The 27,844-nt window shown below is 37.7% G+C and overlaps 5 protein-coding genes, 1 long non-coding RNA gene and 1 pseudogene across 18 annotated transcripts; 2 read left to right on the top strand and 5 right to left on the bottom strand.

The window, feature by feature from the left end:
* The first annotated feature begins 4,083 nt into the window (after nt 1-4,083).
* On the top strand, nt 4,084-8,764 carry LOC104758495 (LRR receptor-like serine/threonine-protein kinase IOS1). 2 transcript variants are annotated; one of them, XM_087495341.1, is made up of 16 exons: nt 4,084-4,201; nt 4,312-4,471; nt 4,564-4,947; nt 5,043-5,536; nt 5,624-5,765; nt 5,866-5,937; nt 6,021-6,092; nt 6,182-6,262; nt 6,595-6,776; nt 6,868-7,215; nt 7,292-7,378; nt 7,497-7,567; nt 7,644-7,720; nt 7,808-7,958; nt 8,045-8,206; nt 8,305-8,764. In XM_087495341.1, the coding sequence occupies exons 1-16, from the start codon at nt 4,141-4,143 to the stop codon at nt 8,545-8,547; spliced, it is 2,787 nt and encodes a 928-aa protein (XP_087351467.1). In that variant the 5' UTR covers nt 4,084-4,140; the 3' UTR covers nt 8,548-8,764. The 2 variants fall into 2 exon arrangements, with proteins under 2 accessions (XP_087351467.1, XP_087351466.1); XM_087495340.1 differs by having other exon boundaries at nt 6,859-7,215.
* Nucleotides 7,520-9,154, bottom strand: LOC109130043 (uncharacterized). The gene is made up of 2 exons (XR_002036217.2): nt 9,038-9,154; nt 7,520-8,574 (listed from the first exon to the last, which is right to left on the bottom strand). It is a non-coding gene; the product is annotated as an uncharacterized LOC109130043 (long non-coding RNA).
* A 1,074-nt stretch (nt 9,155-10,228) lies between these two features.
* On the bottom strand, nt 10,229-11,412 carry LOC104758494 (putative F-box/kelch-repeat protein At5g03000 pseudogene; annotated as a pseudogene).
* Nucleotides 11,413-12,914: 1,502 nt separating this feature from the next.
* Nucleotides 12,915-16,606, bottom strand: LOC147924810 (uncharacterized protein At1g51745-like). Of its 2 annotated transcripts, none has more exons than XM_087495342.1 (4): nt 16,185-16,606; nt 15,701-16,036; nt 14,609-15,600; nt 12,915-14,162 (listed from the first exon to the last, which is right to left on the bottom strand). In XM_087495342.1, the coding sequence occupies exons 2-4, from the start codon at nt 15,892-15,894 to the stop codon at nt 13,420-13,422; spliced, it is 1,929 nt and encodes a 642-aa protein (XP_087351468.1). In that variant the 5' UTR covers nt 15,895-16,036; nt 16,185-16,606; the 3' UTR covers nt 12,915-13,419. The 2 variants fall into 2 exon arrangements, with proteins under 2 accessions (XP_087351468.1, XP_087351469.1); XM_087495343.1 differs by having other exon boundaries at nt 12,915-14,159; nt 16,185-16,562.
* Nucleotides 16,607-16,625: 19 nt separating this feature from the next.
* Nucleotides 16,626-19,048, bottom strand: LOC104758489 (syntaxin-81). 3 transcript variants are annotated; one of them, XM_010481368.3, is made up of 7 exons: nt 18,734-19,048; nt 18,455-18,538; nt 18,216-18,320; nt 17,809-17,952; nt 17,444-17,701; nt 17,226-17,357; nt 16,626-16,896 (listed from the first exon to the last, which is right to left on the bottom strand). In XM_010481368.3, the coding sequence occupies exons 1-7, from the start codon at nt 18,809-18,811 to the stop codon at nt 16,753-16,755; spliced, it is 945 nt and encodes a 314-aa protein (XP_010479670.1). In that variant the 5' UTR covers nt 18,812-19,048; the 3' UTR covers nt 16,626-16,752. The 3 variants fall into 3 exon arrangements, with proteins under 3 accessions (XP_010479670.1, XP_087351473.1, XP_087351474.1); XM_087495347.1 differs by having other exon boundaries at nt 17,789-17,952; nt 18,734-18,874; XM_087495348.1 differs by having other exon boundaries at nt 17,792-17,952; nt 18,734-18,874.
* Nucleotides 19,049-19,079: 31 nt separating this feature from the next.
* On the top strand, nt 19,080-21,544 carry LOC104758490 (uncharacterized). The gene is made up of 11 exons (XM_010481369.3): nt 19,080-19,221; nt 19,364-19,429; nt 19,520-19,587; nt 19,800-19,833; nt 19,922-19,991; nt 20,076-20,133; nt 20,363-20,491; nt 20,608-20,699; nt 20,818-20,896; nt 20,986-21,067; nt 21,156-21,544. The coding sequence occupies exons 1-11, from the start codon at nt 19,215-19,217 to the stop codon at nt 21,227-21,229; spliced, it is 759 nt and encodes a 252-aa protein (XP_010479671.1). The 5' UTR covers nt 19,080-19,214; the 3' UTR covers nt 21,230-21,544.
* On the bottom strand, nt 21,543-27,391 carry LOC104758491 (uncharacterized). 9 transcript variants are annotated; one of them, XR_015586803.1, is made up of 16 exons: nt 27,058-27,349; nt 25,807-26,455; nt 25,143-25,272; nt 24,854-25,055; nt 24,612-24,698; nt 24,472-24,531; nt 24,310-24,396; nt 23,877-23,935; nt 23,729-23,784; nt 23,390-23,475; nt 22,883-22,973; nt 22,657-22,814; nt 22,446-22,537; nt 22,098-22,178; nt 21,936-22,009; nt 21,543-21,812 (listed from the first exon to the last, which is right to left on the bottom strand). XR_015586803.1 is itself a non-coding variant. In XM_010481370.3 (16 exons), the coding sequence occupies exons 2-16, from the start codon at nt 26,366-26,368 to the stop codon at nt 21,737-21,739; spliced, it is 1,914 nt and encodes a 637-aa protein (XP_010479672.1). In that variant the 5' UTR covers nt 26,369-26,455; nt 27,058-27,391; the 3' UTR covers nt 21,543-21,736. The 9 variants fall into 9 exon arrangements, 6 of the variants coding, with proteins under 6 accessions (XP_010479672.1, XP_010479673.1, XP_087351470.1 ...); XR_015586805.1 differs by having other exon boundaries at nt 27,053-27,323; XR_015586804.1 differs by having other exon boundaries at nt 27,107-27,323.
* Between the last annotated feature and the right edge of the window lie 453 nt (nt 27,392-27,844).

Here is a 27,844-nt window from a genome sequence, read left to right as displayed (position 1 = left end):
ATGTATAAACCCGAAAACCTAAAAACCCGAATTTGAATGCCCAGGGCTACTAGTCTGTGGTATCTTTATAAATCAGTTTGTCGTGAAAAATAAATATGTCATCAATTAGAAATCTTTCGTAGTTGTAGATGAAAAAAAATGTCGTTCAAAACAAGTTTGTGAGAAAATATCTATTATGCAAAAATAAATTTGTTGTAAAAAAACAAATCTGTTATATACAAATAAATCAGTCATAACTATTGCTGCAGACTTTTGAAAATGTTTTAATTTTTTTCTAAATTGATGGGAGGGTAATTTGACTTTATTTTTTTTTCTAACATAGCAAAACATAGTATTTTAGACAAGAAAATAATTCATCTAACTCTCCAATTTTATATGTTAGTTTAGTAATTAACCTCTTAATTTAGATTAATCTATTTTTTTTTTTAATTGTTTGGGTTTAACAAACCTTTTTTCTTAGCTGAAATGGTTATGTTATGTGGACATATGTCCCTTGGCATTGGCCCGAACCTTCATTTCGATTTTTCGCAGCCTTATAATTTCCTTTTTGTTTTGCAACTTTTTTCCTCTTCCTAGTGTAAAAATTATAATAATTACTGTGTAGTGAAGAGCTATAAACAAAGGTCAATACAAACCATATCCCTGAGGCCAGCTTTCCATAACGACTCGAATGTTGATTTGTGATTTCAAGTGCAATATCTTATTAATTTAGGGACAAATTCGTGGAAAATATATCTGCTTATTGTTTGATCCGAAAAATGTCTCCATGATTCGTGTTATGTCATAGAGATCTTCGCAATATGTGGATTATGTAGGTTGATATTTCATCAAAACTGGTAAATACACGGTTAAGTCAAGTTATCAAGATAATACACAAAGATTTCTAGGGTGCTTCAATGATGGGAGTCTTAGGCCCAAATTTTCGCCTTCTCTAAGGTAAAACATTTTATGTGGCAAGTTTTTTCTGGCTGCGTGTCTGTCACAAAGACTTTATATAATAGAGAAATAGGTTGTGACCCAGGGTGTGTGGTAGATGCCGCGACCATCAAGAGACTATAAACCACGCATTTTTCACATGTCCTCCAGCTCTGTAAACTTGGACATTATCTCAGGTTCCAACGGCTCCAGGCGTGTTCCCATTGGAGTCAATGTTTGAGAACAGGGATTATCTTTTTTGCCGAACGCTCTTTGTTTCTCTGGTTGTTGTGGTATATTTGGAAAATTCGAAATAAATTTATTTTTAGAATTTGAATAAAAACCTAAGAGAGGTCCTACAAATCGTGGAAAGTGAGGAAAAGGTCTCGAGTTCAGCTCAATTGGAACTTCACCATGAAGTACAGCGACCTACCATTAGCCCCTCGCAAAGTACGGTCTCCTTGGGCTATAGATGTTTCATTGATGGATTTTGGAAAGACAATGATATTTTTGCAGGCTTAGGATGGTACTGGTCCTGTAGTGAAGACCCCTCGCCGAGCATGGAGGCTGCAAATCTCTGTCGAAGTTTGTCGTCTTTGCATGCTGAAATTGAAACATTTGTGTGAGCGATGAAGTGTATGATGCAAGCCTATAGAGAGATGTGGTGTTTGTAACGGACTGCCCAGACATGGTGAAGGTGGTACTTTTTTCAGTCGAGTGGCCAGCTTTTCCACCTACTTAGAAGAGATTCAGAATGATAATAGGAGTCCTTTTGATTTTTCTTTAATTTTAGTTTTTCGTCAAGTTAGCATTAAAGTGGATATTTTGGCATGTAAAGTACGTACCGAACTGCTTTTGAGTTTGTATGTAAACATTGTTTCTTCCCGTTGGCTTATTTAGGCTAATCGTTTTAGAGTTCTTGACATAAAAAAAAAAGTTAATACAAACCATGAGACATACTATTTTTTATCATATAAATACAGTTAATATATTTATAAATACCACCTATATAAAGTGGTCTAGGCCTCAGAAACCCTAAAATTTTCATAGCAGAGCTTAATCCAGGAGCTAGATGATGAATCAAGTCTTAACTAAAATTTATTTGAAGCTGGGAAGTTATTTTGTACATGTTTCTTTTGTTCAGTCAGTCTTAGTTGTACTCTGTTCCTCTTCTTTGTTATTTTTTATTTTTAATTGTTTTTATCTGAATGCAAGTTAGAGTTGTTTTTAGTTTTCGTTTATTGGTGAGCTTTGATCGAATAAAATAAATGTATGTTGAAATCTTGTTTTTATAATTTCGGTAGCCGGATCATAATAAAGGTTCATCCATAACTTGATTTTAAAAGCAGTGACATTGTAATTTGTAAACTAATAATCTTATCTTTAACAAAAGAAATAAAGGAAAAACGATCTGTAGCCCCATCGTAAGTTTCATAAAGCACCACAACTAGACAAAATTTAAACCTCGATCTTGGTCCACACAAATCGGAAGTTCGAAACCTCATAACACATAAAATCAAAATTCATAACCTAAAGACACGTAAACACGGTTTTATGTTCGGTTTACTACTACCAAGACAATTGTTAACCACGTTAGAACTAAAAAACCGGATTTAACTTCAGAACAATCCGAATTTAAGATCGAAATCTCCAAATCTCAGAATTGAAGAAGCCAAGATTTTGAGAACCAGTATATCTAACCGATTGGTCTGTTGATGGCGATATTCATGATGATGAAGTCGAATCATCCCAACCACGTTGCAAATCATCTCAGTCACCACACAATGAATCTGATAGTAAGGAGAGCCTTCTCAAGGCATTGTCTCTCAAGTAAAATTGTCTCAAGGCACTTTTAGTCAAGGATGAATGAGATTAAAAGAGACAACAAGTCTGTTTATTGTTCTCTTGTATGACTCGGTTTGCTCAATCTCTGTAACTATATTTTTTTATGTTTTATATTGCTTTTTTTTTGTTCTCTGCAATTATTTAAATGATAATGCACCATCTTCTCAACCTGCAAATTTTCTGTTATAAGCTAAACAATGATAATGATTCACCAAAATGAGACAACAATGAGACTCTACATCACTAAGTTTGTCTCTTGTGCGAAAGATGTCATGCTTTCCCCCCCCCCCCCCCAAGATCAATGCCGGAAATCCTCTGCTGCAGTCGTTTTCACTTACAACAACACTAATCCAGGTCTGCAGATTATCATTGAGTTTTATAGAAAAAAGTGGACCAAAATTGAGATTGACTTAAATCCAACTTCATATATCCGCAATTCTCTTTCAAATAACGTGTTCTCAGAGGGTTTTTCTCCACAAAACAACGGGGAAAATTCTTCAATTTCTTCTCTCGACAACGAAACGGAGAATTTCAATTTCATAATCGATACTTCTCTTCACGCAGCCAATTTCAATTCTGACGGTTCAACATCATGTTCACTAACAGCTCTTCTCATCCTCAGATTCTACGGCAGAGCCGCCGCAAATACATCACCGTTCCTCGCTCCTCCTCCTATAAGTTTTTCGTTCAAAACGCCAGCAGCGAAGACGTATCTCTTTGTTTTGTGATCCGATCTGTGGATATGAATAAAGAGGAAAAGGAGATGGTTCAGGCTTTAATTTTGGTTTAGTATTAGTTTTAAGTGGTTAGGTTTTTAATTATGGTTTAGTGTTGGTTTTAAGTGGTTTAGTATTGGTTTAAGTCATAAACCAAGAAATTCATCGTTCGTGTGTTATGAGGTTTTTAACTTTCAAATTATGTGGAAACTGGACTAGAATTTCTGATTTGTGTGGCCAAAAATCGAGGTTTGAATTCTATGTAGTTAGTTATGGTGCTATATGAAACTTGTGAAGGGGATACAGATCGTTTTTCCAGAAATAAATTTGTAAATTAATAAAAGCAAAAACAGCCATCATGTTTTTCTGTATACCTACACATACATATAGAAAAGAGTTGAACTAAACCTAGTTTAAAAGAAAAAACGAAGAAGAGCTCATTAATATATAGGCGAATAGGCACAACCCACATGGCGTGATTTATACGACTTTTTTGGCTGATTTTGAAACGTCAACAAGTCACCGGAACGATAATGATGCACGTCTAACCTTATTCTTCTACCCTCCTTATATAATAGGATATTCATTAGCTGTTCGAGCTCCACCTCACTCTCTTCTCTATTCATATATTTTTGTTTGTAAAAAAAAAAAAAAAAAAAAAACTATGGGAGCAACGGTACTAATTACCATTTGTCTTCTCATAAGTCTGCCACGAGTTTTCTCAGGTACAAAGAAAAACCAATTTACTTTTAAAACTAGTAAATCCCCGAGTCGGTTTAATTAGTTTTCCAAAAGGTATCTTGCTGATGATTTTTTTTTTCTTTTACTTTCTCAGGTACAAATTTTACCAGTCTATCATGTGGTTCTCCAACAGGAACCAAGTTTAAAGACAAAGAAACAGGCATTAGTTACAGTTCCGACGCCGAGTTCATATCTACTGGTGTCGGGAGCATGATTAAAGCGTTGTACCAGAGCAAAACAGAGCAAAAACACTGGTAATATATATATAGATCAGAACATTCGCAAATAATATTCAACGTAAACCTCTCGTTATTTTAAAACGAATTATCTATACTTGTAATGCAAGGTACTCCCGGAGTTTCTCAAGGGGTTTGAGAAACTGTTACACGTTTAATTTGGCCACTGGAGAAAGGTATCTAATTAGAACAACTTTCTTACACGGAGGTTTTGACAACGACTCTACTAAGCGGTTCGAGATCCACCTCGGGGTTAACCCATGGACCAGGGTGTCAACCGCCAACGAGACAGAAGAAATTGTTTTTGAGATAATTCACCTTCTCACCACTGACAGGTTACAAGTCTGTCTGGTCAAGACAGGGGAATCAACGCCATTCATCACCGGTTTAGAGCTGCGTAAACTCGACACCAACGCCTACAAAACTTCATCTGGATTATCCTTGCAGACTCACTGGCGAGCAGACCTTGGCTCAATCTCTAACCGACCCTTGAGGTTTTTTACTTTCAAATCTCATGTAAATTTCTGAAACGAACGAGTACTAAATAGTTCCCTATTCTTCTTTTTTTTTTTTTTTGTCTTTTTTCCAGGTACAGAGCAAATGACTATGGAGCTGATACCTTTGATCGCATTTGGATGCCTTACAACTCGGAAAATTGGTCGCAGGTTAGTACTCATAACAGTGTAGGTGTCTACAATTCCTACAAGCCGCCAGTGACTGCTATGATCACGGCCTCTGTTCCAACAGACCCGGACGCTCCTATGAACATTTCGCTAGCCAGAGTGGATCCGGCTTCAGAATTCTACGTTTGCATGCACTTTGCTGAGATCCAAGATCTCAAACCTGATGAAACGAGAGAGTTCAATATCAAGTACAACGGAAGACTTGTTGCCAGTACCGTTACGCCTGGAACACTTTACACTCTCTCCCAAATAATTGATCAGGAAGTCGGTCCTAATGCCAAAGGAGAGTACGCTTTTTCGATTGAAAGGACCTTGCATTCCACACTGCCGCCTCTTCTGAACGCCATAGAAATCTACCTCGTGAAATCATTTGAGGAACAAGAAACTGATACTAAAGAAGGTTAGTAGACTATCTAACTAACTAATTAACTTTTGTGACTTGTTTTATTGATGAAACACTAATAAATTCACTTACATAACTTTTCAGTTGATGCAATACTTAGAATCAAGTCTAGGTGCGGTAGGAAGAAGATAGATTGGGAAGGAGATCCCTGTGTGCCACATGAATACATGTGGAAAGGTCTTGACTGCAACTATAAACACAACAATCAACCTAGGATCGTGAATTTGTAAGTATATAATTGCTTCTCAAATGCTTTTTATAGGTCCAATTAATGTTTTTTGTTTTTGTTTTTTTGTTTGATTGGTCTTATTTTGATTTTTAAACAGAAACTTGACGGCCAGCGGCCTAATCGGGGAGATACCAGAGTCGTTATCAAACCTGACAAAATTAGAAGTTCTGTAAGTAATACTAGCACCCATAAGCTTATGTTCTGATTTAAATTCAAATATATGCTGATGGGTCTGGATTTGTTTTCTGGCAGTGATTTGTCAAACAACAATCTCACTGGTTCGGTCCCAGAGTTTTTGGCTGATATGGAGTCGTTAAAATTCATGTAAGTTTAGAATTAAGTCACAAAAATCTGAGCTTTCTTCTTTACACAGAAAAAAACATCTAACATGTTGAAAACTCTGAATCGTGCAGAAATCTATCAAGCAATGAACTAAATGGTTCGATACCTAGACGTCTCCTTGATAGAGCAGAAAAAGGATTGGTTACACTAAGGTAATACTGTAATTGTGCATTAGTTTCAGATCTTTAGCTAATATAGTCGAGGACCTGAATGTTTGTTTTAGATGCGTACGAAATTGATCTCTCTTACTTAATTAACCTCTTGAGCTCTTTCATGCTATGGAATTATAATGCAAGAAAGTAAAAACACCAACAAAAATTTACAAGTTCATACCTTTGAGATTTTCAATTTCTCTCTCCCACTCGCACGCACAGTTCACCCACTTCACTTGTCTTCAAGAAAAAATAAAACAGAGGTGTTCTGTTTTTGACACAATAAAATCTTCCAACTTTCTAATTAAACTTTTTTTTGGTGAAAACTCTAGCGTGGACGAATTTCCCGGGCTATGTTCCTCTCCTTCATGCGCCACACCCACCACAAGCAAGAAGAAGACAACTATTGTTATTGCATCTATTGCAACAGCACTCTTTTTAATCTTACTCATTGCAGCCGTCATTATAGTTATCTACAAGAGGAAAAGGAAAGCCGATAGACATCCCAGTTCAGGTATGCATGTAGTCCTAATACTTAGAAATTACGTACGTCCACAATCTTCAACAACTAGCTAGCTAGTAATCTTTTGATTTAGATTTTGCAGAAAATAAGCAATTGGATCAAAGTAGCTTCTCAGACAATGCAGACAACAACAACGTGTTCACACTCGAAGACTTGGCAACTGGTAACTTTTCAAGCACCAACCTCATTGGACAAGGTGGGTTTGGTTATGTTCACAGAGGAGTTCTTTCCGATGGAACTGAGATTGCGGTTAAACAACTTAAAGCTGGAAGCAGACAAGGCGAACAAGAGTTTCTAGCGGAGGTAGAGATCATTAGTAGAGTTCATCACAGACATCTTGTTTCTCTCCTTGGTTATTGCATAACCGGATCTCAAAGACTGCTTGTTTACGAGTTTGTGCCTAATAAGACTCTGGAATTTCATCTTCATGGTACAAGTCCTTGCGATATATTAATGGTTTGTGACTATGTCTATGTGTGAATTAACACTCTTATACATATATGCAGACAAAGAGGCACCCGTAATGGAATGGGCAAAAAGGATGAAGATTGCCTTGGGTTCAGCTAAAGGACTGTCATACTTGCATGATGACTGTTAGTAATGTTCTTTGAATCTTTGTCATCGAACATTATTATTTTTTTTTTTTTTTTTTGGGAATTTTTAGCGCCAATAATGAGTGTTTGGTTTTTCCTTTTGCCATGTTTATCACAGGTACCCCTAAAACAATACACCGCGACATAAAAGCTGCCAATATTTTGATTGACAATAGCTATGAGTCAAAGGTATTATCTGAACTTGTAAAAGCTCTATATATTTAAACTCCACAACTAACTAGTCATGTTGAACCTTGTGCATCAGATAGCAGATTTTGGACTCGCCAAGTCTTGTTCAGACTGTGAAACCCATGTTTCCACTCGGGTTATGGGATCATTCGGGTATGAATGCCCTTTCTATATTCAACCATAACCATAAGTTGATCACCAAACCAACAATCTTTAAAACTTGTTTCTTGTGAGATGCAGCTACTTGGCCCCTGAATATGCCTCTTCTGGGAAACTCACAGACAAAGCAGATGTCTTCTCGTTCGGAGTGGTGCTTATCGAATTGATAACGGGGCGCCGACCTTATGATAAATCAAGGGCTTTCTCCGATGATGATAGCATCGTTGATTGGGTTAGTTATTATTTTTGTGTTTCGCCTTAGCACCAACCCTCAATTTTTTTTTTTATTAAGCTTCTAAGTTTCTGGAACTGCTCTAGGCGAAACCTCTGATGGCAAAAGGTCTAAAGGATGGCAACTTCAACGGTTTTGTTGACCCGCGATTAGAGAATGACTTTGATGTCATCGAAATGACGAGAGTGGTTGCTTGCGCTGCTGCTAGCGTCCGCCATGCAGCGAAACGCCGTCCAACAATGACCCAGGTACGTACTGTATATATATCAAACTGAAACTTCCTTTCGGCAAAAATATATATCTAGGACAAAAACCTAAGACTTTGTGAGTCTTGGGGTCATTGCAGATTGTTCGAGCATTTGAAGGCAACATTTCTCTAGCTGACATAACCGAAGGAGTTGCTTCAGAAGACAGCACTGGTTACAGCTTAGACGGGAGCTCGGATTACTGCTCAACACAATACAGAGAGGATTTGAAGAAATTCAAGAAAATGGCACTTGAAAGCCAGACATTTGGTAGCAGCGGTTTGACGAGCGAAAATGGTCAGGACTTAGAACCATCAAGCTCCTCTAGCATCAACGAAGGATGACGTAACGCAGCTAGCAGACCCTCATACCTGGCGAGAAAACAGATAAGTTCCGTGAAGAAGAAGAAGAAGAAGAAGAGACTCCAAGACAAAACAGAGGGCTCAGTTAAAAAGTCTTTTAATTAAAATAACCCTACAGTATTTTTTTTGTTTTTATATGTTTATCAATCAGTTTATGCCCCTTTCTTTCCTTTAATCGATCGTTATGCCAATTAAGAAAGGGACGACGACTACCGGCTTGCTTATATATGAAACAAGAAAACTCTCTTCTAATAGCAACAAAGATAGTCCCTGAACTTAATCAAAACAAGATAAATCGATAGAATTGAAACGAAAACATAAATTTACATTAGGAGGCAAGACTTTTCGATTAAAAGCTCTAAAAATAATCACATTAAATCATCGATTCGTTTTAGTTACTCTTAAACAGTTAAAATAATGCTCAAAAGTCAAAAATGTTATAATCCTCTAATAAGTTCTGTTGAAGTTGAACCTGTAGCAAGAGAAAGCTTCAATGAGCAGAACAAGATGAAGCAGGCGACACAATCAAGGAAGAAGAAAAAAGTGTCGTAAGAAAGATTGGCTCACGTGAAGAAGAAGAAGCGGAGTCAACGTGGACAAAGGTCAACCAGAGAAAATAAGCTTTCGTTGTTCTTGAGCCTGTTATGTTGTTAAGGGCCCAAACCAAATAATAAGTGTGTTGCTTGATGAATCCAGTTGAGGCCCAGCCGTGGGAATGATGGTGGTGTGCAAGCACCTAGACCCTAGTAAAAAGTAGTTTGAATTGTTAGGTTGAATAGTTAAGAGTTGTTATTAGTGTGGCTTGTAAAACTAAGTCTTGAACTAGTAGTAAGATCTAAAGCATGTGTGTGGTTAGTGAGAGAAACTACAGTAAGTGAGATGTTGTAAAAGCATCCTTGGATCCGATTAATAAAAATGTAGAAGATTAATGTTTATCGGTCTAAGCTTCTTGTTCTTCACTTAGACATTTCTGAGAGTGAAAAGAGAAGTAGAGAGAGATAGAGAGAGACTAATCTCTATGTGAGTGAGGTTAGAAGATTCAAGAGAGGTCGCAAATACAATTGCTTTCCCCACCTTTGTTGTAATAAAATTTTGCTAACAGCTCAGCAACTGTTTCATCAGCTATGATGAGGATTACATGAACGGAAGATTCAACAGAAGGGGTATATATATGGCCACAAATACAAGTGGCTTTTCAAGGTTTCCGTTTATGTAATCATCCTCATAGCTGGTGAAACAGTTGCGGAGCTATTAGCAAGACTTTATAACAACATAGGTGGGAAAAGCACTTGTATTTATGACCTCTTCGTTCTGTTGAGAAGCAAAAGTTATTGATTACAAGCAGTCAAGCAGATGTGTTTAGTATGATCTTGTCTCTAATATTATTTTTGCATGATATATATACAACTTTTTGTTGTTAGAACTAAATGCAGTTGTTAGAAAAACATAATTAGAAGCACTCTTGAAATGTTTAAAAAAAAAAACAGAACTAGAAACACTCTTGGAATGATCATCTTTTAATAGTCATTTAAAAGATGATCATTCCAAGAGTGCTTCTAGTTCTGTTTTTAATGTAATCTTTTAAATGACTAATCACAATACGTTTTGTATCTCTTAAGATAATGCTCAAAATGTTGTAAGATAATCCCTATAAGTTCTAAAATCCTCTCAAAACTAAAACAAAACTCCATAGATCAACAAGTCACAATAACAGAATTCATAAGGAAATAGGAAGGAGCGTGACATGTGTGTAAAGTGAACACAATCTTAGACCATTCAACATATCCCCAAAGGTCTCCTAGACCATCGAGTCTCTTAAACGAAATCTCTGCACACCAAATATCTGTCTTACATTCCTTATGACAAAAGCGACTTCGACCGCAAGACACCATCACCTTCTCCCACCAAACTGTCACTCTTCTTCTTCCTTGATCGGAATTTGCGGATGAGGAACACGTAAGATGTCTTAGATAGCTAAATTCCGGCAGTTTGTCGAGTCCCTTAACCCTAGTCCCACCCAAATTTTCCTTTGGATCATTCCAAAATAACTTCCCAATCTCAACCCACGTCTGGCACAACATGTTGTCTACCTTTAACAAGCAAAAAGTCTCCATCAAGCTAAGCTTATAACCATCACCAATGCTGTAAACTTTGCCACCCATTACCAACTTACCAGGAACCACACTCATTTGACTAGCGAGATCAAGTGTTGTGGGCAATACTGGCTCCCAAGTATGAGTCTTTGGGTCATAAACCTCTCCCCAATCTTCAATATTACTGGACTTATTGCCTCCAATCACATATATCTTACCGTTAATTACATCAACGGCTGGATCTTCTCGAGGTACACGCATCTCAGGGACTCTACGCCCTTGTTCTGTTAGACCGGTCTTGTAAATCTCTGAACCAATGGAGAGAAGAGTTGAGTATTTAGGATAGAGATACGAAAACGAAGTGATGGGTTCCAATTTCACTTGTTTGGGGATTGGTGCAAGTGTGAACCAGCAATAACGGTCTTCGTGTTCGTGGAAACCACACTGACGCCAGCGTGAGCAGAGACACTGGGGTAAGCAGACACATAGGTAAGTCTCTGTTATCCCCATGCGGGATCGTGTAGCCTCAAGATCAGGGGAAGCTATGAGAGATCTGAAATCCTTGGAGACCATGGATAAAAATGGATGATGGTATCTCGACACACGAGCCAAACAGTTGAGAACGAGGTCGTACGGCAACGAAGAGAACGACATTGTCGGAACAGGTGGAGGTATCTCTGATGATTTCTTCTTCATCCCTATCTTCCTCCTTCTCCCTCTTTTCGATTTAGGGTTTTCCTTTCTCCTCGCTCATTGTTTTGTTTTCTGACTCTTGCTTTTCTGAGTTTAGGGTGTACGTACCCTTCTTATTTATATACTATATCTTTTTTTTTTTTTATTATTAAAGGAATACGTATATTTAAGCACTTTACCATTTTATATACAGTAAATCTTTTTCTTTTCATTTGGTTTGGACATTTAATTACCTCTCTATATACTGTATCATTTAGAAAAGAACAAAAAAAAAAGCAGGCTAAAAGTAAAAAAAATACAAGCAAACTCCAAACAGAGCTATGCATGTTGACAATCGATAACCAGAAACAGAGAAGAAAGTTTGTACGCATATCCGTGAAGACACTCTATGCAATTCTAAAGGCTCTTTTGCTATGCGTTGGGATCAGATTTCCATTACCCATAATTTACGATGAGCCGAGGTGTGTTATAATGATGGATTATGAAAACCTGATACAGCAGGAAAAACAAGTTTATGTAATACCTTCTCATGCTCTATAATGCTCTGTCCCACCCATGAGCATTGGCCTCCTTATCTACTTGGAAAAAAAAAAAAAAAATACGTGCACTGACTCACACCCCTAGCTAGTGGCACCAACCAATGCTTTAGTCTTCACCCAAACAGCGGCCACCCACACTAGATTAAATCAAGTCCCTTAAGCCCCTTAACCCTAGTCCTGTAGTCCACCCCAAAAATCCCCTCTGGATCATACCTAAATAACATCACTTGGGAGACACGTGTTTGGCACCCCATGTTGTCTATCTCTACAAAGCAGTAATCACTCATCAAGCGAATACTCTAGCCATCATCATCAGTGGCGTAAACTTAATTTGCCGCCCGCTACCAACTTACCTGGAATCACACTCATTTGAACAGTGATCAGATCTAGTGCTGTGGGCAATACTGGCTCCCAAGTTTGTGACTTAGAGTCATAAACCTCTCCCAATCCTCGATATTGTTGTGCATATCATATAGCCTCCAAACACATATATCATGCCGTCAACTACATCATCTTGGGGATTCTACGCCCTTGATGAATGATGAGGATAACAACAGTCGAAAATTAACACTCTTCTGTTATACTCTCTTTTCTTTTCAGTACCTCCGATGAGGATTTGGGATATAGATAAGGAAACGAAAGGTTGGGCAGCAGTAACTTCTCATGTTTGGGGATTGGTGCAAGCGTGAACCACTGGGAACTAGATTTGTACTTTACCCACGCCTAAGCAGACACATAGGTTATACTTTTAGTTTCCCATGCGGCCTCGTGTGGGATGATGCTAAATTATACTTTTAGTTTCTTAGTTAAGATATATAACTAAAAATTATACTGTTAAACCCATATATTGTTGGATATTATTCATTCATCCATATTGTTAATTTCGTTTTGACATTGACATTGGTGATGAAAAACAGTATATTCACATGAAAACAAAGAAAAAAAAAATTGGATTGGGTTTTGATATAGAAATACTCTAATACTGACTGTATAAGCAAGCAAGACTGAAATATACTACCAAGACTGAACTGAAAAGTCTGAACGTCGTCACCAGACACTTTTATTAAGAGTATGTCAGGTCTTTTAAGGGTTCAATGATCTGGTGAATTTTCTGAAACAGAATTACAAACACAGAGCAAGAAAAGAAAAAGACAATCTTCTTTTCTTGACAAGAGAATCTAAGAGTACAAAGAAAATAAAGAGAAAAAAAACAAACAATTTGAGTTACCTGAAACAAGCAATTCTTTCTAAGCAGCAATCTCATCCCTTCCACCTAATCTGAAGCCCGTTTTACATCTCAACTACTAACTAACTACTGATATTTACATTTGCTCACTCAGAGTCACAGCTTATCTGTCTCTGCACGGCCACAAAAGTCTCTCTTTAAACCCAAAACAGCAAAACCCATCAAGCTTCTCCTAAAGCAGGCCTATTTTCATCTCAGCTAATGCATCAAAACTCAGGCAGATTCGATGACAGGAAAACAAAGGAATGTAAAAAAGCCAGGCAAAAGACTCTCTTCTCTCTTTTCACGTTTTGGCTGCAGATGGCAATGCTCGGTGTTGCGTTTGTCTTGCTGAGCCTTTCAGCACTTCGTTTATCCTACTAAAAACTACTTTCAGCGGTATACAAGCTACAACTGTTTCCTTTGCCTTCCCGGTCGCCTGCTTCTTGATTTTTTCCGTCAACCTCTGGCTCGTTAGAGTAGAGAGCCGCCTTGTCTTTATCGATTGGGAAGACGATTTCTTCTTTGTATTCCATGAAGAACCACGTCTCTTCTTGCCATTCTTTTTAGACAATGGCTTCGTCTTCACAACAACTTGTGACAATACCGCACCGTTGCAGTAGCCTTCTTCCAAGATTTCAACAGTTAAAGGATGCCCAACAATAGCTTTACCATTCAATTCACTCATACGAGACACCAGCGGAACATTACGGGGTTTCTTATAGTTTTCTTTTACCTCAATGTTCACCTCGTACAGCCCAGAATGAGGCATAGAACTGTTTTTATTAGCTTCTTCTCCGTAAACAGTTCTTCTCGCTTCTTGTTTCTTACTCATCTGCCTCGAGTTCCTCTTTCCTTTTAGCTGCCACTTAGAAGTGCTCGTCTCAACCCCGTTCAAATTTGAGTAGACAGGTTCTGAAACTGGTGGACTTGTAGAAGCACATCCATTACTTCCCTCATTCTTAATAACCACATCGTGACTACTCTGACCACGCCTCGTTAAATCAGTAACAAGAACTCTCCTTGGTGAGGAGATTCGACAAGCTGCTGGAAAAATAAATAACAATGGATGTCAGCATAAATGACACTGTTCAAAACCCAAAAGAGAGGCAAATGATAAAAGCAAACACTAAATTAGATCTAAGAGATCAACCCATTGGATCCTACAAAGGTGGAGAAACACACAATACTAGCAGCAGATAATGAATGCAGAAGCAATTGAGTCATAAAACAAGTCACTGCCAAAAATATATATAAATCATCTAGCTATAAAACAAGTCAAACATTAGGAAACACCAAAGCTATCTAGTTTTCACCAGGCAGCTTCTCCAGAAAATGGTCATATAAGTCTTTACTCTATCATGTGACAAAATAAACTGGACGACAAAAGCAAGCTTTTCTTTCTTTACTACAGAAGAGGCAATATGCAGACTCTTGCAATTAGATGAACCAAAACATGTACAAACACTTAAGAGAGGTTTAGCCACATATACCTTCTGAGTGTTTTTCTTCTCCAATTAATGGAACATCAAATAATCTGTCAGAAGAATCATCATCTGCCGAAACCGAAATGCTAGAAATCTCACTGTCTTTTGCCTTGTTGTTATGGGAGGCTCCAACAACATTTTCATAAGCATCCTCACATGAAATTCCGGTGCTGTCTGAGTTATTGTTGATTACAACAGATACACTTTTCAATGATTCAACAGACTCCATTCCGGATACTTTGGTGTCATAAATTCCTTGACTATCCAAAGTGACGAGCTGGTCACAGGTAACAGGGACAGAGACCATAGCTGTACTCTCTAACACCTCTGTCAATTGCCGGCGTCGGTTTTTTCTTTTAGAGCACTCATGAGCAATTATGACTTGTGCCCTTTTTCTTTTAAGTGATGTCGGGGAGCATACCTTGTCCCCATTGGCAATGATATTTCCATTCGACACTGAATCACTGTGGCCTGCAGAGATCAAACCCATTTCTTGCCTATGCTCAATGATAGCACCAACCTGTTCTTTCCCAATATCCTCAAGCCCTCTCATTCGCTTGACTCCTTCAGTCCCATCATCTTCCGAGTCATTTGGTGTTCTCCTTCTCCTCGGCTGCACCTTAAGAACTCCGACATTATTCATTTCTTGGGAAGACATACTGGATTGCAATTGCTCCGGCACTGAATCCAATTCATCCTCAGCCTCTCCTGCATCAGAGGATCCCAAATCCTCATCCTCTTTGCCAGAAAGACACCTTTTAGAATCTTCCTCACCAGACGAACTACACAAATTATCTCCTGGATGATCTTCTTTTGCAAGATGTGAATTCTCAATCTCGAGAGCATTGTTAATAGCATCTTCTCGGCGAGTACACTTGGCAGCTTTTTTATTACCAGCGCTCGCTGCTGCAGCAGCCTTTGCCTTCTCAATGCAAGTATCATACTCTCCACAACGAAACGCCTTCACCGTCTTGGAATTTTCAAGAATATACCAATCCCTGGAGTCATAAAGAAGAACACTTTAAGGCATAAAAGGCAAAACTAAGGGTAAAGAGAATGAGAGATTGCGGAAAAGACAAGAGAAAAGAGTACACTTACACGCTAACATCATCACGACCTAGAAGCTTTATTGGAGTGCCAACTTTTGTAGAAACCAAAGAGTTGTTGTCAGAAACTTGGTCATGAACCAAGGTCTGTCCGGGCCACCAAGAACCGTTACGGCGGCGAACCCATACCAATCTTCCAACCGACGCATTAATCGCCTCCAAGTTTTGGTCATCATTACTCTCCATTACACAGACGAAGCACCAGAAAGAAAAAAATGAACTTTCGAAAATGACCTAAAAATCAAAACTTTTTATAATTTGAAAATCGCAATGAAGTGACTCTCTCTCTCACTAGATAAAAGAATGCCTCTTCTTGAATCCTGCAAGGCTGCAACCAACAAAAATCAGAGGAAAAGAAAAAAAAACTTAAAGACACAACATGCAACCAAGAACAGGGGATTTCAAAAGAATTAGGTAAGTTGGTTGAAAAGAGTCTTGAGAAAGAGAGATCTGAGAAGAAGCAGAGATCCAGATACCTCTTTTTTGATACTCTTGCGGCGTTGGAATGTTTCTCTTATCTGTTCTATGAATCAATATAGCATTAGGACCGCATTTCTCTTTAGGTTGTGAAAAAAGGGTTTTTGCTCCGACGGTTTAATGAACAGAGGAAGACAGAGAGAGGAGATGAGAGAGAAAGGGATTGTTTTGGAGAGAGAGAGAGAGAGAGAGAAAGACTGAGAGAGAAGAGGAGGTCAAAAAGCACATCCAAGGTGAGAGACTCTCAAGTACAGTAGCACACGACACCGTTTTAGGAACTTTTTTGTCCACTCCTTTTTAGGTTATCTGACTTATCTCTCTCGTTACGTCGCTCCTTTGGCCACGAGGCAAACTGTGAGTTCTATATTCAGACATCTGATCTCAAAGGTGTCAAATTTGGTAATAAATGAGACTTGAGTTCGGATCAAAGCCCCTTCCAAAGTCTCAATAACTTTTGTTTTCACATTAAACCAACCCCTTTCCAAATTTTCATAATTTATCGTTAATTAACAATAATCAAAAATCTACACAAACTGTATGAGGGTTTGTTGTTGGAAAATGGTTTCTTTAACTGTACCAATCCAAGAACAAGACGGAGAAAGTAAGGACGAAGAAAAACAGCAAGAGAAAGGTTCTGCTGCTGGTGTTACGTTGGATTGCTTGAGAAAGCTCTTTGTTTCCAAGCTCCACGTTCTTTGTTGCCTCAACCGCCTGCATTTTAGTGTCAAGCTGAGTCAGAAAACCACACAAACAGATAAACTAAAGTACTGGGAATGGTATTGAGTCATTGAAACATCCAAATGGGGTTCTTAGGAACTTCAGATAGCTGAAAACAATAATAGTTCCATTTCACTAAAGTGAAGAGAAATTCAAATTGGACCAATACAAAGTTTCTTTCCTGTCTCTATACCTACTACTTTAGGTGACTATGATAGCATCCGAATTCAAATTTTAGCTAGCAAAGAGAGGCACTATGTGTAAAGAAGTTTATAAAACAGTCCATCGAGATGAGAGCTTGAGAGAAGTTTATAAGTCCTAACCTGGTCATAAAGAACCTCTATCTGTTGGGCTTGTTGCAGAACATGAGTTGCCATCAAGTGGTTTAACGCAGACATCTCCACCATCTTAGTCTCTGTCTGCCTAGCACCATCTAAAAGATTACTTAGCTCTACCTGCAAACAAATTACAAATTTCAAAATTTAGCATATCTACAAAACTCATGCAAGTTTTCAAAGACCATGTAGAACTGCCTTGTTACCTGAAGGGCTTGTGTTTCATCGTCTAGAAGTTGTTGTTGTTGTTGTTGTTGTTGTACTCTACGAGGTTGGGCCTGAATTTCATCAGGTTCTATGGACTCCGAATTTGCCAGAGTCGTGTTAATTGGATTAGCTTCCTTTACGATCCTCTTAGGTTTTCTTCTCGGCGTAGCTCTGTTAATAATGTCTTGGAAACGAGTAGCTCTAAGCTGATCAAACTGGGCAGTGACTGAATGAAGTTTCTCACTCAAAATCAAAACCTGCAAACAAAAAAAAATTACCATTATTTCTTCACGTCTAGATACTTTTGAGTGAAACGAAAAGAAAAAATAACAAAGCTAGCTTACTACATTGGTGCATATCATACCACTCCATGTTTGTGTGCTATAGTATCAGCATTGAAGTTGTCTGCAGGGAGGCCAAGCCACCCTTTGGAGTTTGCTTCTTCATTTCTTATACTGTTTTTGAGAATATCGATCTGTTCTTTGCAAGTTTTTATAAAAAGAGAAGTCTGCAAGAGAGAGAGAGAGAGAGAGTTAGCAGATATTACACCACACATAAGTAGACATAGAACTCTCCATCAAACAACACATGAAATATAAGAATGCTATATTCAAGTTCCTCAGTGTAAGAATATAGTAAAATCATCACTATCTAAGATAATTAAAAAAAAGTTCATCTTCCTGAGTTTTCGCAATGTGAGATGCTACATTCAGTACGATAACAGAAGTCCCATATGTTAAATCTCAACCATAGTGGGAAAAGATTACTTACTTCTTGTTCAATGCTATCCTTTTCCTCTTCTGTAGTCCGGTGCATATCAACATAATCCTTTCGATGCTTCAACATAAACTGATCCAACTCCCTGATGCTTTCCAGCTAAATCAACCAACATCAACAAGTTAGTAGCAACACCCACACACACACACAAAATCATTGGATAATAATGCAAATCGGGTCAAAATAGAACAAACGCAAACTCCAAAATTGGGTGAATCGCTAAAAAAAGTTACCGTTTTGAAAGCAGCTCTCGTGAACGGCAATCTCTCCTTTGGCTTATGTATAATAAAAGACGCCATTGTCGATGCCACTTTAGACTATATCACACGTTAAGACAAACGAATCAGATCAAATGTCAACGAACACGATCTAGAAACACAACAACAACAACAACACAAAACCCTTGAAACCCTAGAGAATGATCAAAATTGAGAGATGCAAAAAAAAAAACATCTTTTTAACAAAATAGCTTCGATCAAACGAGATTTAAGATTGGAAAGGGACTCGCGCACCTCATTATAACCAATCGAAACAGCGGCTTTCCGAACAGAATCCTTGAAATCCTCGGTCCTGTCTCTAAATCTCGACATCTTGTACACAAAATTCAGATCAGAGATCAATGCTTCTCCCTTATCAATCAATCAACCAATCAGTCAATAGCTTTAGAATCACAGTCTCTTTAGATTCAAAGATGGGTTTTTTTTTTTAATCCTCCGGCGATTCGGAGAAGAAATTTAAACGAAATAGATGACGAGAAGATCGGAGACGAGAAGAGAGAGAGAGAGAGAGAAAGGGCTTGCCTTTTTTTTTTTTGCAGTTTATAACACAAAAGGAAAAAAAAAAGTGAATAGAGAGTTAAACGCAACCGGTTTAGGGATTGTAAAGTTCTCTCCTTTAGGTTTATCTCTCTCTCTCTCTCGTTAACGTCGCTCTTGGTCACTGTGGAGTTCGATATTCAGACAATCTCAAAGCTTTCACGACAAAGGTGTCACCATGACGGGTGAGTTCGATCAATTCCCTTCTTAAAGTTTCATAATTTCTTCGTTTTACCATAGAATCAAAGCTTATCACTGGAGAGTAAATGGTTTATGATCGATCTCGATTTCGATTTGAGAATTTAATGGGTGTTGTGTATCCTGTAGAGTATAAGCAGGAACAGGATATGGAGATTGAAGCTCTTGAAGCTATACTTATGGATGAGTTTAAAGGTATGATTTTTTAGTTTTGAGTTTCCTTGTATGTTCATCATTGAGGTGATGAGAGCATTGATTGAATTCTTAACGACTGTATTGTTTCAGAAATCCATTCTAGTGAAAGTGGGCTTAATACTTCGAATCGATGCTTTCAGATTACAGTGACTCCTCAGGTAGAGAACACCATTCGTCTCTTTTCTTCTTCACTTCCTTAATTACTTGTTTGTTTTCCTATTAGCTTTGTTTTGGCTGTTTACCAAGAGAAGCTGTATGTGATTTTTGAAAAGCTTGTCTTAGAACTGTAGCAAATGTCAACTGAATTCTCTTCTGATTTAGCACATTTGCTATTTGTCCTGATCCTCTGCTTCTTATTTTGTCTTCATAGGATGATGATCTGGAGGAGTCAGCTATTCCACCAGGTTACTACTCTTTGAAGAAAAATTCTTGTTGTATCATATGCCTCTCCTGTACTTTCTCAGTCTTATAGCTCCCAAATTTGTCTTGCAGTTCAGCTGGCTTTGGTTTTCTCACACACAGAAAATTACCCGGACGAGGCTCCTCTTTTGGATGTTAGAAGGTAAATTCCTGGTTTAACCATTTTTTTTTCAAGCTAAAACAGATATACAATGATGACACTCATGTGGGTAGAGTATTCTTCTAGTATTCGAGGGATCCATGTTGGTGACCTTACCATCTTGAAAGAGAAGCTTGAACAAGAGGTAACATATTCTTACAACTTTATGGCTTCTTATAATATTTATACATAGAGTGTAAGACTGGAAGGGTCTCTCTCGTCAATGATTTCCCTAAATCAGACTTTCTGAATAGCTTAGCAAGAAAATTAATACGATTTTCTTTTCGATGACTGGTTCTTATCTGGAATTAAAAGGTTCGTGATGTTGTTTCTACTCTGTATTGCATGACTCAACACAAAGCTATTTCCCACAGGCATCTGAAAATCTTGGTATGGCTATGATCTATACACTGGTCTCATCAGCAAAGGACTGGTTGTCTGAACACTATGGGCAAGATGATGCAGCTGAGCTTGCCGAAGAAGAAGCTGCCAAAGAGGATGAGGTATGGTTGTCTGCTCAGTAGATCAGATGTATAAGCTGCAATAACCACGTTGGGCTTTCATGATATGTGTCTGCTTTCTTCTTTTGTTCCGTTCCTGTCTAAATTTCTTTTTGCAGGTAATTGTCCCTCATGGAGAACCTGTTACGCTGGAGACATTTTTGGCATGGAGAGAGAGATTTGAGGCCGAGCTTGCACTTGAGCGAGCCAAGTGAGTAAAGTTTACCTGGATATTCTTGTTTTCGTACTCGTATATACCAATTAACAGGCATTTTCATTACCCACCTGAGTTATTAATTTATATCTCTGGCCGTGAATAAACTTCCTAGGCTGATGCCGGATTCTGCTCTTACGGTTACCAAGGAGAAGAAGCTTACAGGAAGACAGTGGTTTGAAAGTGGCCGAGCGGTATTTCTCATTCCTGTTTTATGATCGGAGTCTTGTTAGAATTTCATTATCTCAACTAATACTATTGTTGTTAACTCTGTCATCTTCAGAGAGGAACGGTGGTCACTGCTGATCAAGAATCCGAGGAGGAAGATGAAGAAGACATCGACTTTGAGGACGAAGACTTTGAAGGTGAAATGATCTTTCTTTTTGCTTTACACGCGATTTTCCCATAAGCCAGTAATGGTTCTTAAGTACCGCTTTGGATTATTTGATACAGATGATGAAGAAGACATGCTTGAGCATTATTTGGCGGAGAAATCTGATTCTTCCGCTCCTTCTTCACGGACATGAGCTAAGAACAAGCCTTATATCCTGATTACTGAAGCTCTTTTCTGGATAGAGATCATGATGCAAGATACTCACCTTGCATTGAGAAGCGTTTAATCTCCATATCCTCAGTTTTTCCGAGTTTTGATCCACTCAAGAGTATCCTGAGAATTACCATTTGTCTTAAATCTATATGTTACCCTCACCGTCTGTTCATTCATAGAACACTTTATGAGAGAATGCCACTGATTTTGTAGTTTTTCTTTTTAGAAGCCAAATTCTGTTAAAGGACAAATAGTTAACGTTTGGAAACCCTTGTTTAAGCTATTATCTTCCATTTTTGCTAGTCAAATAATCATAGTGAACGTACTATGGCTGATTAAATAAAAATAGTATTCCTATCGGAGTATATATTTCTAATTAATGATATAGATTGGACCTAATACTGTATGTTACAAAGAGTCCAATGTTACTCCATTAGGTTTTTAAGACAGAACTCCTGCCAGTACTGAAGATGCAGTGCCTATTTAGCTAGACACAACCTTGGTCCGTCATGGCTTGAGCTATGTTTAAAAATGCTGCAATTGTTGCTCCATGTAGAAGTGCCCTGTCATCAAAACCCATGATGAAAAACTATTAAGGATTGCAATCGTTTGGATTTCACCATTGTTAAGAGCAGCTTAGACCAACATAGTACAGTGACTGTTGGCGTATGGAGAGGAGAACTTACTCAGGGCTTTCTTTCTGATAGCCAAAATCATTTGCTGCTTTAAGAGCTTTTTCATAAGTCTGTTTTAGTGCTTCCTGTCAATATCAGAGCAGTTATCTTAATAAGGACGTTATCACAGGCCAAAGCTACAAAATTTTGAAAGAAATGCGAGTGATTTGTTACCTGTAATCTAGACTCAAAATCTTCTGCTGACCATTGCATTGAATTAGATTCACGGAGTACTTCAATTTCACCAGCAGCAACCTTCAACAAAATTATACATTTAGCTACCACCTTTTATAAAATCTTAGAAAAATTTATGTGCTTTGGGTCCATATCCCCAATATACAATAGAAAAAAGAAACTGATACAGCTCTAGCACTCTCAGTAAGACCAGTGACCACACTCCTACACATTATTTTATGACAGCAGCAATTCCTCTCCTATGCCTTAGTGTTGTAATTCAATGATGCGAAAGATTAATTAAGAACAGGTTAAGATGTAGTATTGATGTCAAATGAAGAAACTCACTCCTCCAGCTCCAGCAGCAATGGCAGGAGCAATCAGAACATTCGCCTTTCTGAAAACATCGACTGCTTCAGCTGTACACGGCATGTTTGAGCCTGCACAAAGCACATCCATACTGTTTAGAATAAGATAACAAAAGAACAGCAAAAAAAAACAAACTTAAATACAAAACGAAAGGCCCTAAAAATATTTGTTTGATATAAGAAATCTTTACCTTCTACCAGTAAGCGGCAGCCTGCATTGACCAGATTAATGGCATCTGTTTGATCAACTTCATTCTGAGAAGCACAAGGAAATGCTACATCACACCTTTCGTTCCAAGGCTTTAGTTCATCAAAGTATTTCGCCCTTGCATACGTCTTGGAATAGTCTCTGCATAACAGACACATGTTTAGTTGGGATCTATCTTATTAGCCAAGTGATTCTAGGACGATTAATACCTCAAACTTCTCTGTTGGGATTTTATATCTCTCAAGAATGCAAGTTTCATATAATCAAATCCGTCATCGTCCACCAAATATCCTTTTGAATCTGTACAAAGTTTGCATCAGCAAAAATCAGTGCTATAAATCAACTCCATCGGCTGCTTGTTGTCTATGGAATTCAATTGCAAAGCAAAAAAAAAAAAATCATTTCTGCAGAATGCTAACTCTTTAGCAGCACAATACGTCAGAGACAGCTGAGGTAACTTCTTACATTGGCCTAACTAATCAAGATCCATTGGCAAAATAACTACACATTCAATTCGAGACCTCTAAGCATTGGCCTAAAAGAAGACACCAATACATATAAGCAAGGTCTGACCGTTCATCTGGCAGACCGGGGCTTAAATCAACTCTTAGCTCAACTAAGAGCCACCTTAAAGATGGTTAAAACAACAGAATAAGGCAGAAAAAACTACATACTCGAGTTGCTGCAAATCTAGAATGATAAGATGCGTGGACAACCTGAAACTGTAACCGGATGGGCTCCACAAGCAATTAGCTTCTCTACAACATGCATCGCAATCTTCCCGCAACCACTCACGACACATCTAATATATAGAGTATATGGTTTCATAAGATGAGAGTCACAAATTTATACACAAGCTTCAGTGTTATGTGAGAAGCCAAACTATCAGAAGGACTAGTTTTTGTACGACATTTTAGAACTGACAGAATAATGAGCAAGAACTAAAAAACTCTCGCAAGAGAAAAACGAAAGTAAAAAGTATCTTGCTGATTAGATAAACTCAGAGATCCAAAACACTGGTGAGAGCACATATTTAAAAGGATCAAGAATGAAACCTTAGTCCCTTTATTTCCTTATTCATATCTGCAAGCATAAGTCGTGCAAAGTACACCTGAAAGAATCCAAATGAGTTTTAGTTCATACAGAGTCATGACATGTTAACAGTGTTCTACATATTTAAAAATAAAATAAAACTATCCTTACCACACCATAGCCACTAGCTTCAGTTCTGAGGCTAGAAGCAGCCCAATATATCCTCGGTCCTGTAAAACTTCCCTGCATAAGTAATTGACACAAAGATATAACAGCCAAAACTCTTTATTCTCTCCCAACAGCAAAAACTAATGCAAATAAATGAGTACAGTAAAAAGCACAGCCGAGGACATTTAGCACTGAAATGGTCCAGTATATGAGAGAATGAATACAAATATTAGTAATATTCTTCCCTCAAAAATCACAAATTTTACTCCCAAAAAGAATAAAACGAAAAAAAAAACTAACTTGATAAGAAATGACCTATTAGGAACGAGAGCCAAATAAAAAAGTCTACTGCCATTCTGTTGCCAGGAAAAAAAGGCAGGAGGCAAAAGGAAATATCATGAAAAAAAAAGCTTCAGCGTCCGCTGACTTTCAGTACCTGAAACTGACCAGCAAGTCGTCTGTATTGTCCAAAAAGATATCCCATTTCCCGAGTACCAACACCGACCTCCTCTGATGGAAGATCCTAAAGTATATAATATATTCAAAAACCATTACAGAAAATATATACTTGCTAAAAGGGAATAACCATTCTACTTACTTTGTCAGGACCCATATATCTGTACATCTCATTCATGAAACTTTGGCAAAATCTCATAATCTGCGATGTTACAAAGCCACATATCAGAACACCTTTAAAAGATCACTCGCAGGAAAAACTGCAAGGGGCGAAGATGTCACCTCATTGTCACTTTTGCCTTTAGGATCAAAGTCACTTCCACCAGATGCCCCTCCCAGTTTATATGGTGACAGAGCATTTTTCAACGTCTGCAAAGGATTACACAAACAAATTACAGTCCAAAACGACGCAAAAGAACAGTTAAGGTGGCCACCAGGGAAAAGAAAAAGGAAAATGGCAAAAAGAAAATAAGGGGAAATATAAGAGAAACCAGAGGAAAGATAATTGAAGGATTTCACAGTACCTGCTGAAAGCCAAGAAATTTGGCAATGCTTAAGTTCATGGATGGATGAAATCGGATACCACCCCTACAGGGACCCAGTGCTTGATTGAACTGAACTCTAAACCCGCGATTTACATGTGTTTCACCACGATCATCAATCCATGGAACTCGAAAAACTATCATACGTTCAGGTTCTAGTAGCCGCTCCATGATATTGACATAACTGAAATAAATAAGAATGGAACACTGTGATTTGGATGCGGTTTCCTGAAAACTATGTTACAAAGATGAGAAGCAAACTGCAACTTACTGAGAATTTTTTGCAATTACCCGCTCTAGAGCATGCACAGATTCTTGTACAGATTGAACAAATTCAATCTCATTAGGATCTCGTTTCAGGGCACCCTCAACAATTGAACCAGCACTTTTTGACATAAGAGCTTCATTGAGAGGGAAAAGTGCAAACAGTTAACAAAAGAATAAGCAGAAAGACACTAGCCATGCCATACAGAGATACAAAGATCAAATGGAGCAAGACAAGAAACAGAAAACCAAGGAGTCAACATTTTTCTTTCATATTTTAAAATAAAAAAGAATTATACGATCTCTATCCTAATCAGAAGAATATAAACCTGAGCCTTATGGAAAGAAAGCAGACATACCAAGAATTTACAAGTTCACAAGTTTAACAAAAAAAATAGAATTTACAACTTTCTCTCTTTCACGAAACTAACTGCATCTAAGCATTTGTTAGTAAAATACTTCCTATTACGACTTGTTTCATTTCATCACTTAAAGCTGTAAATTTCACTAAAACTGGATATACAAATATATTTACGAAAAGTAGACAAGAGAAAGTTCAAAGATAGTTCAGTGAAAGTTGGTTAGATGGAACACAAGGAGTTGCAAATTATCTTGACTCACTACATAGAAAAGGAGATGAATCACTTGAACCAAAAATGTAAATAACTTACTCTTCACATAAATGGGCTTGTCAACAACAATCTTTTCTTTGGAAGCCGTTTGGAGACGCAGAGCTTCTTTGTGTAGTAAACTATTGTTGTGTTCTTCTAATGCACTCATCTGCATGTTTCTACTTCCTTCATTTCCGTAAGGATTTCTTCGATGTTTTCTACCATACTCTCTGCATATAGAACAAAATATCCTAGCTGTTCCATCCTTCATATCGACATAAGCCCACTTGTACGTGTCAGCCCATTCCTCTCTCCACCGTTTGACAACTTTTTTCTTTCTCTTCACCGGTTGACCCTTTGACATATCCTGATCCTCACTGGGGAGGTCAGATACCAAAACCATATGCTTCGTTTCATCATGTTCCCCAGTAGAGGGGTCCCGTGGAGGCCCGCCAATCAATGAATTGTTAGCAAAAGCAGCGTCATCATCTCCAGGTCCAATTTCCAAATCAATTTCTTCGCCAAGATTACTTACAACAAGCTGATGCCTTTGTGCCTGCTGGATTAAGTTCATATCATCCATTGAGGGATTCATCCCCAACCCACCTGTTGGTCCAAACATTCAGCATCACAGTTTTAACCCCACCTTAAGTTTCTCTTTTGCTGACTAACAGCAACTGTATCCTACACTTGGTACAAACGCCCGAACCTAGTGCGCAACAGAGATAAACAGTCCACAATTAGGAAAAAAAACCCAAAGAAATATAGTTTAGACTACTAAAAAATAAGCACTTTCTCATACAAGAAACCACCATCCACATTTCAGTTTCTCAGCACATAATACCAAATGGCATAGACTAGACTTCACCTACCAAGAAATGCACAAACTAGAGAGGCCTCAAACAAATTAGATCCAGACCAAATCTCAGAAAACGCTTTGAAATCATCTTACCAACAAAACGCAAGTCATTACTCTAAGCTTGTGAACACATTTCGGAGGAAAATGAACTGATATTATCTCACTAGTGAATCATCCAGACATCAAAGACCCAAACTTTAATACTATACAGCGCCGATTGAAATATAAGAACCAAGTCCTAAATCATTTCCCAAACTCTAATGGATACCTAAGAAGCCGCAGCAGTTGAAACAGTGATCAAATCTAACATCTTTCACAAAAACATCAAAACAGTGAGAAACCAAAAAAAAAAAAAACCAAATACTTGCTCAATTTAGCAGATAATTTCGTCAAGTTCATGAAGAAACAAAGATAAATTGAAACCAAAAAAGAAAAAAAGATCGTAACTTTACTTTTTTGCCTGTAGCGACGGGTCGCCGATAAAATAAAGAGAAACCTTACGAAAGACAATTGTCGCTAAAGAGACTTTAAAAGAGACATAGCTCTGCTGCTGCTCGAAGAACTTGTTGATAAAAATGATATCTTCGCCGGATTCTGAAGAAGTGGGGAGCTTTGAGCCTGGGATAAAGATAAATCGACCAAAGCGATTTGTTGCAGAAGAAGAAGAAGAAGCCAACAAAAAATGAGAAAATCCCAAATCAACAAAAGGTGAATGCGTAAGAAGTAAGAACTTGTAAAAGGTCTACTACTCTCTACTACTAAAGGGGTTTAAATCTAATTGTGGTTAATTAAACATGTTTAGTGACCTTTTTAATCACCTATTCACCCAATAATCAATTCAAAAAAAAATGTTATATATTTTCTAGTTTACAAATGTAAAATGGGGAAAGAAAACACAAAAGTAAAATATTTGTTTTCATTTAATGATGAAAATTTTAGTTCCATACAGTATTTTGCTGTAAATATAGCAAGTTTATAAAAGATAGAAATATATTTTAGTATATGTTAAATGTGTTGTCTTATTTTTCAGATTCATAATTTTTGCAAATATAAAATCGAAAATGGGCATATTTTAGAATTTAACCTATTTTAATAGAATATTAAATTAAAATATACTGTATTAATCGGTCGACTAAATAAGTTACGTCGTCAGATATGCCTAAACCGCTTAATCAAAAATAAAAACAATTGAACCGGTTTGCTTCAAAATTGAGGAACCGACTCCAACCCCAGACCTGA

The sequence above is a fragment of the Camelina sativa genome, chromosome 17 (assembly GCF_030686135.1).
Source record: "Camelina sativa cultivar CO46 ecotype springtype chromosome 17, ASM3068613v1".
Classification (NCBI taxonomy): Eukaryota; Viridiplantae; Streptophyta; class Magnoliopsida; order Brassicales; family Brassicaceae; genus Camelina; species Camelina sativa.
This window is presented reverse-complemented; position numbering and strand designations above follow the sequence as displayed.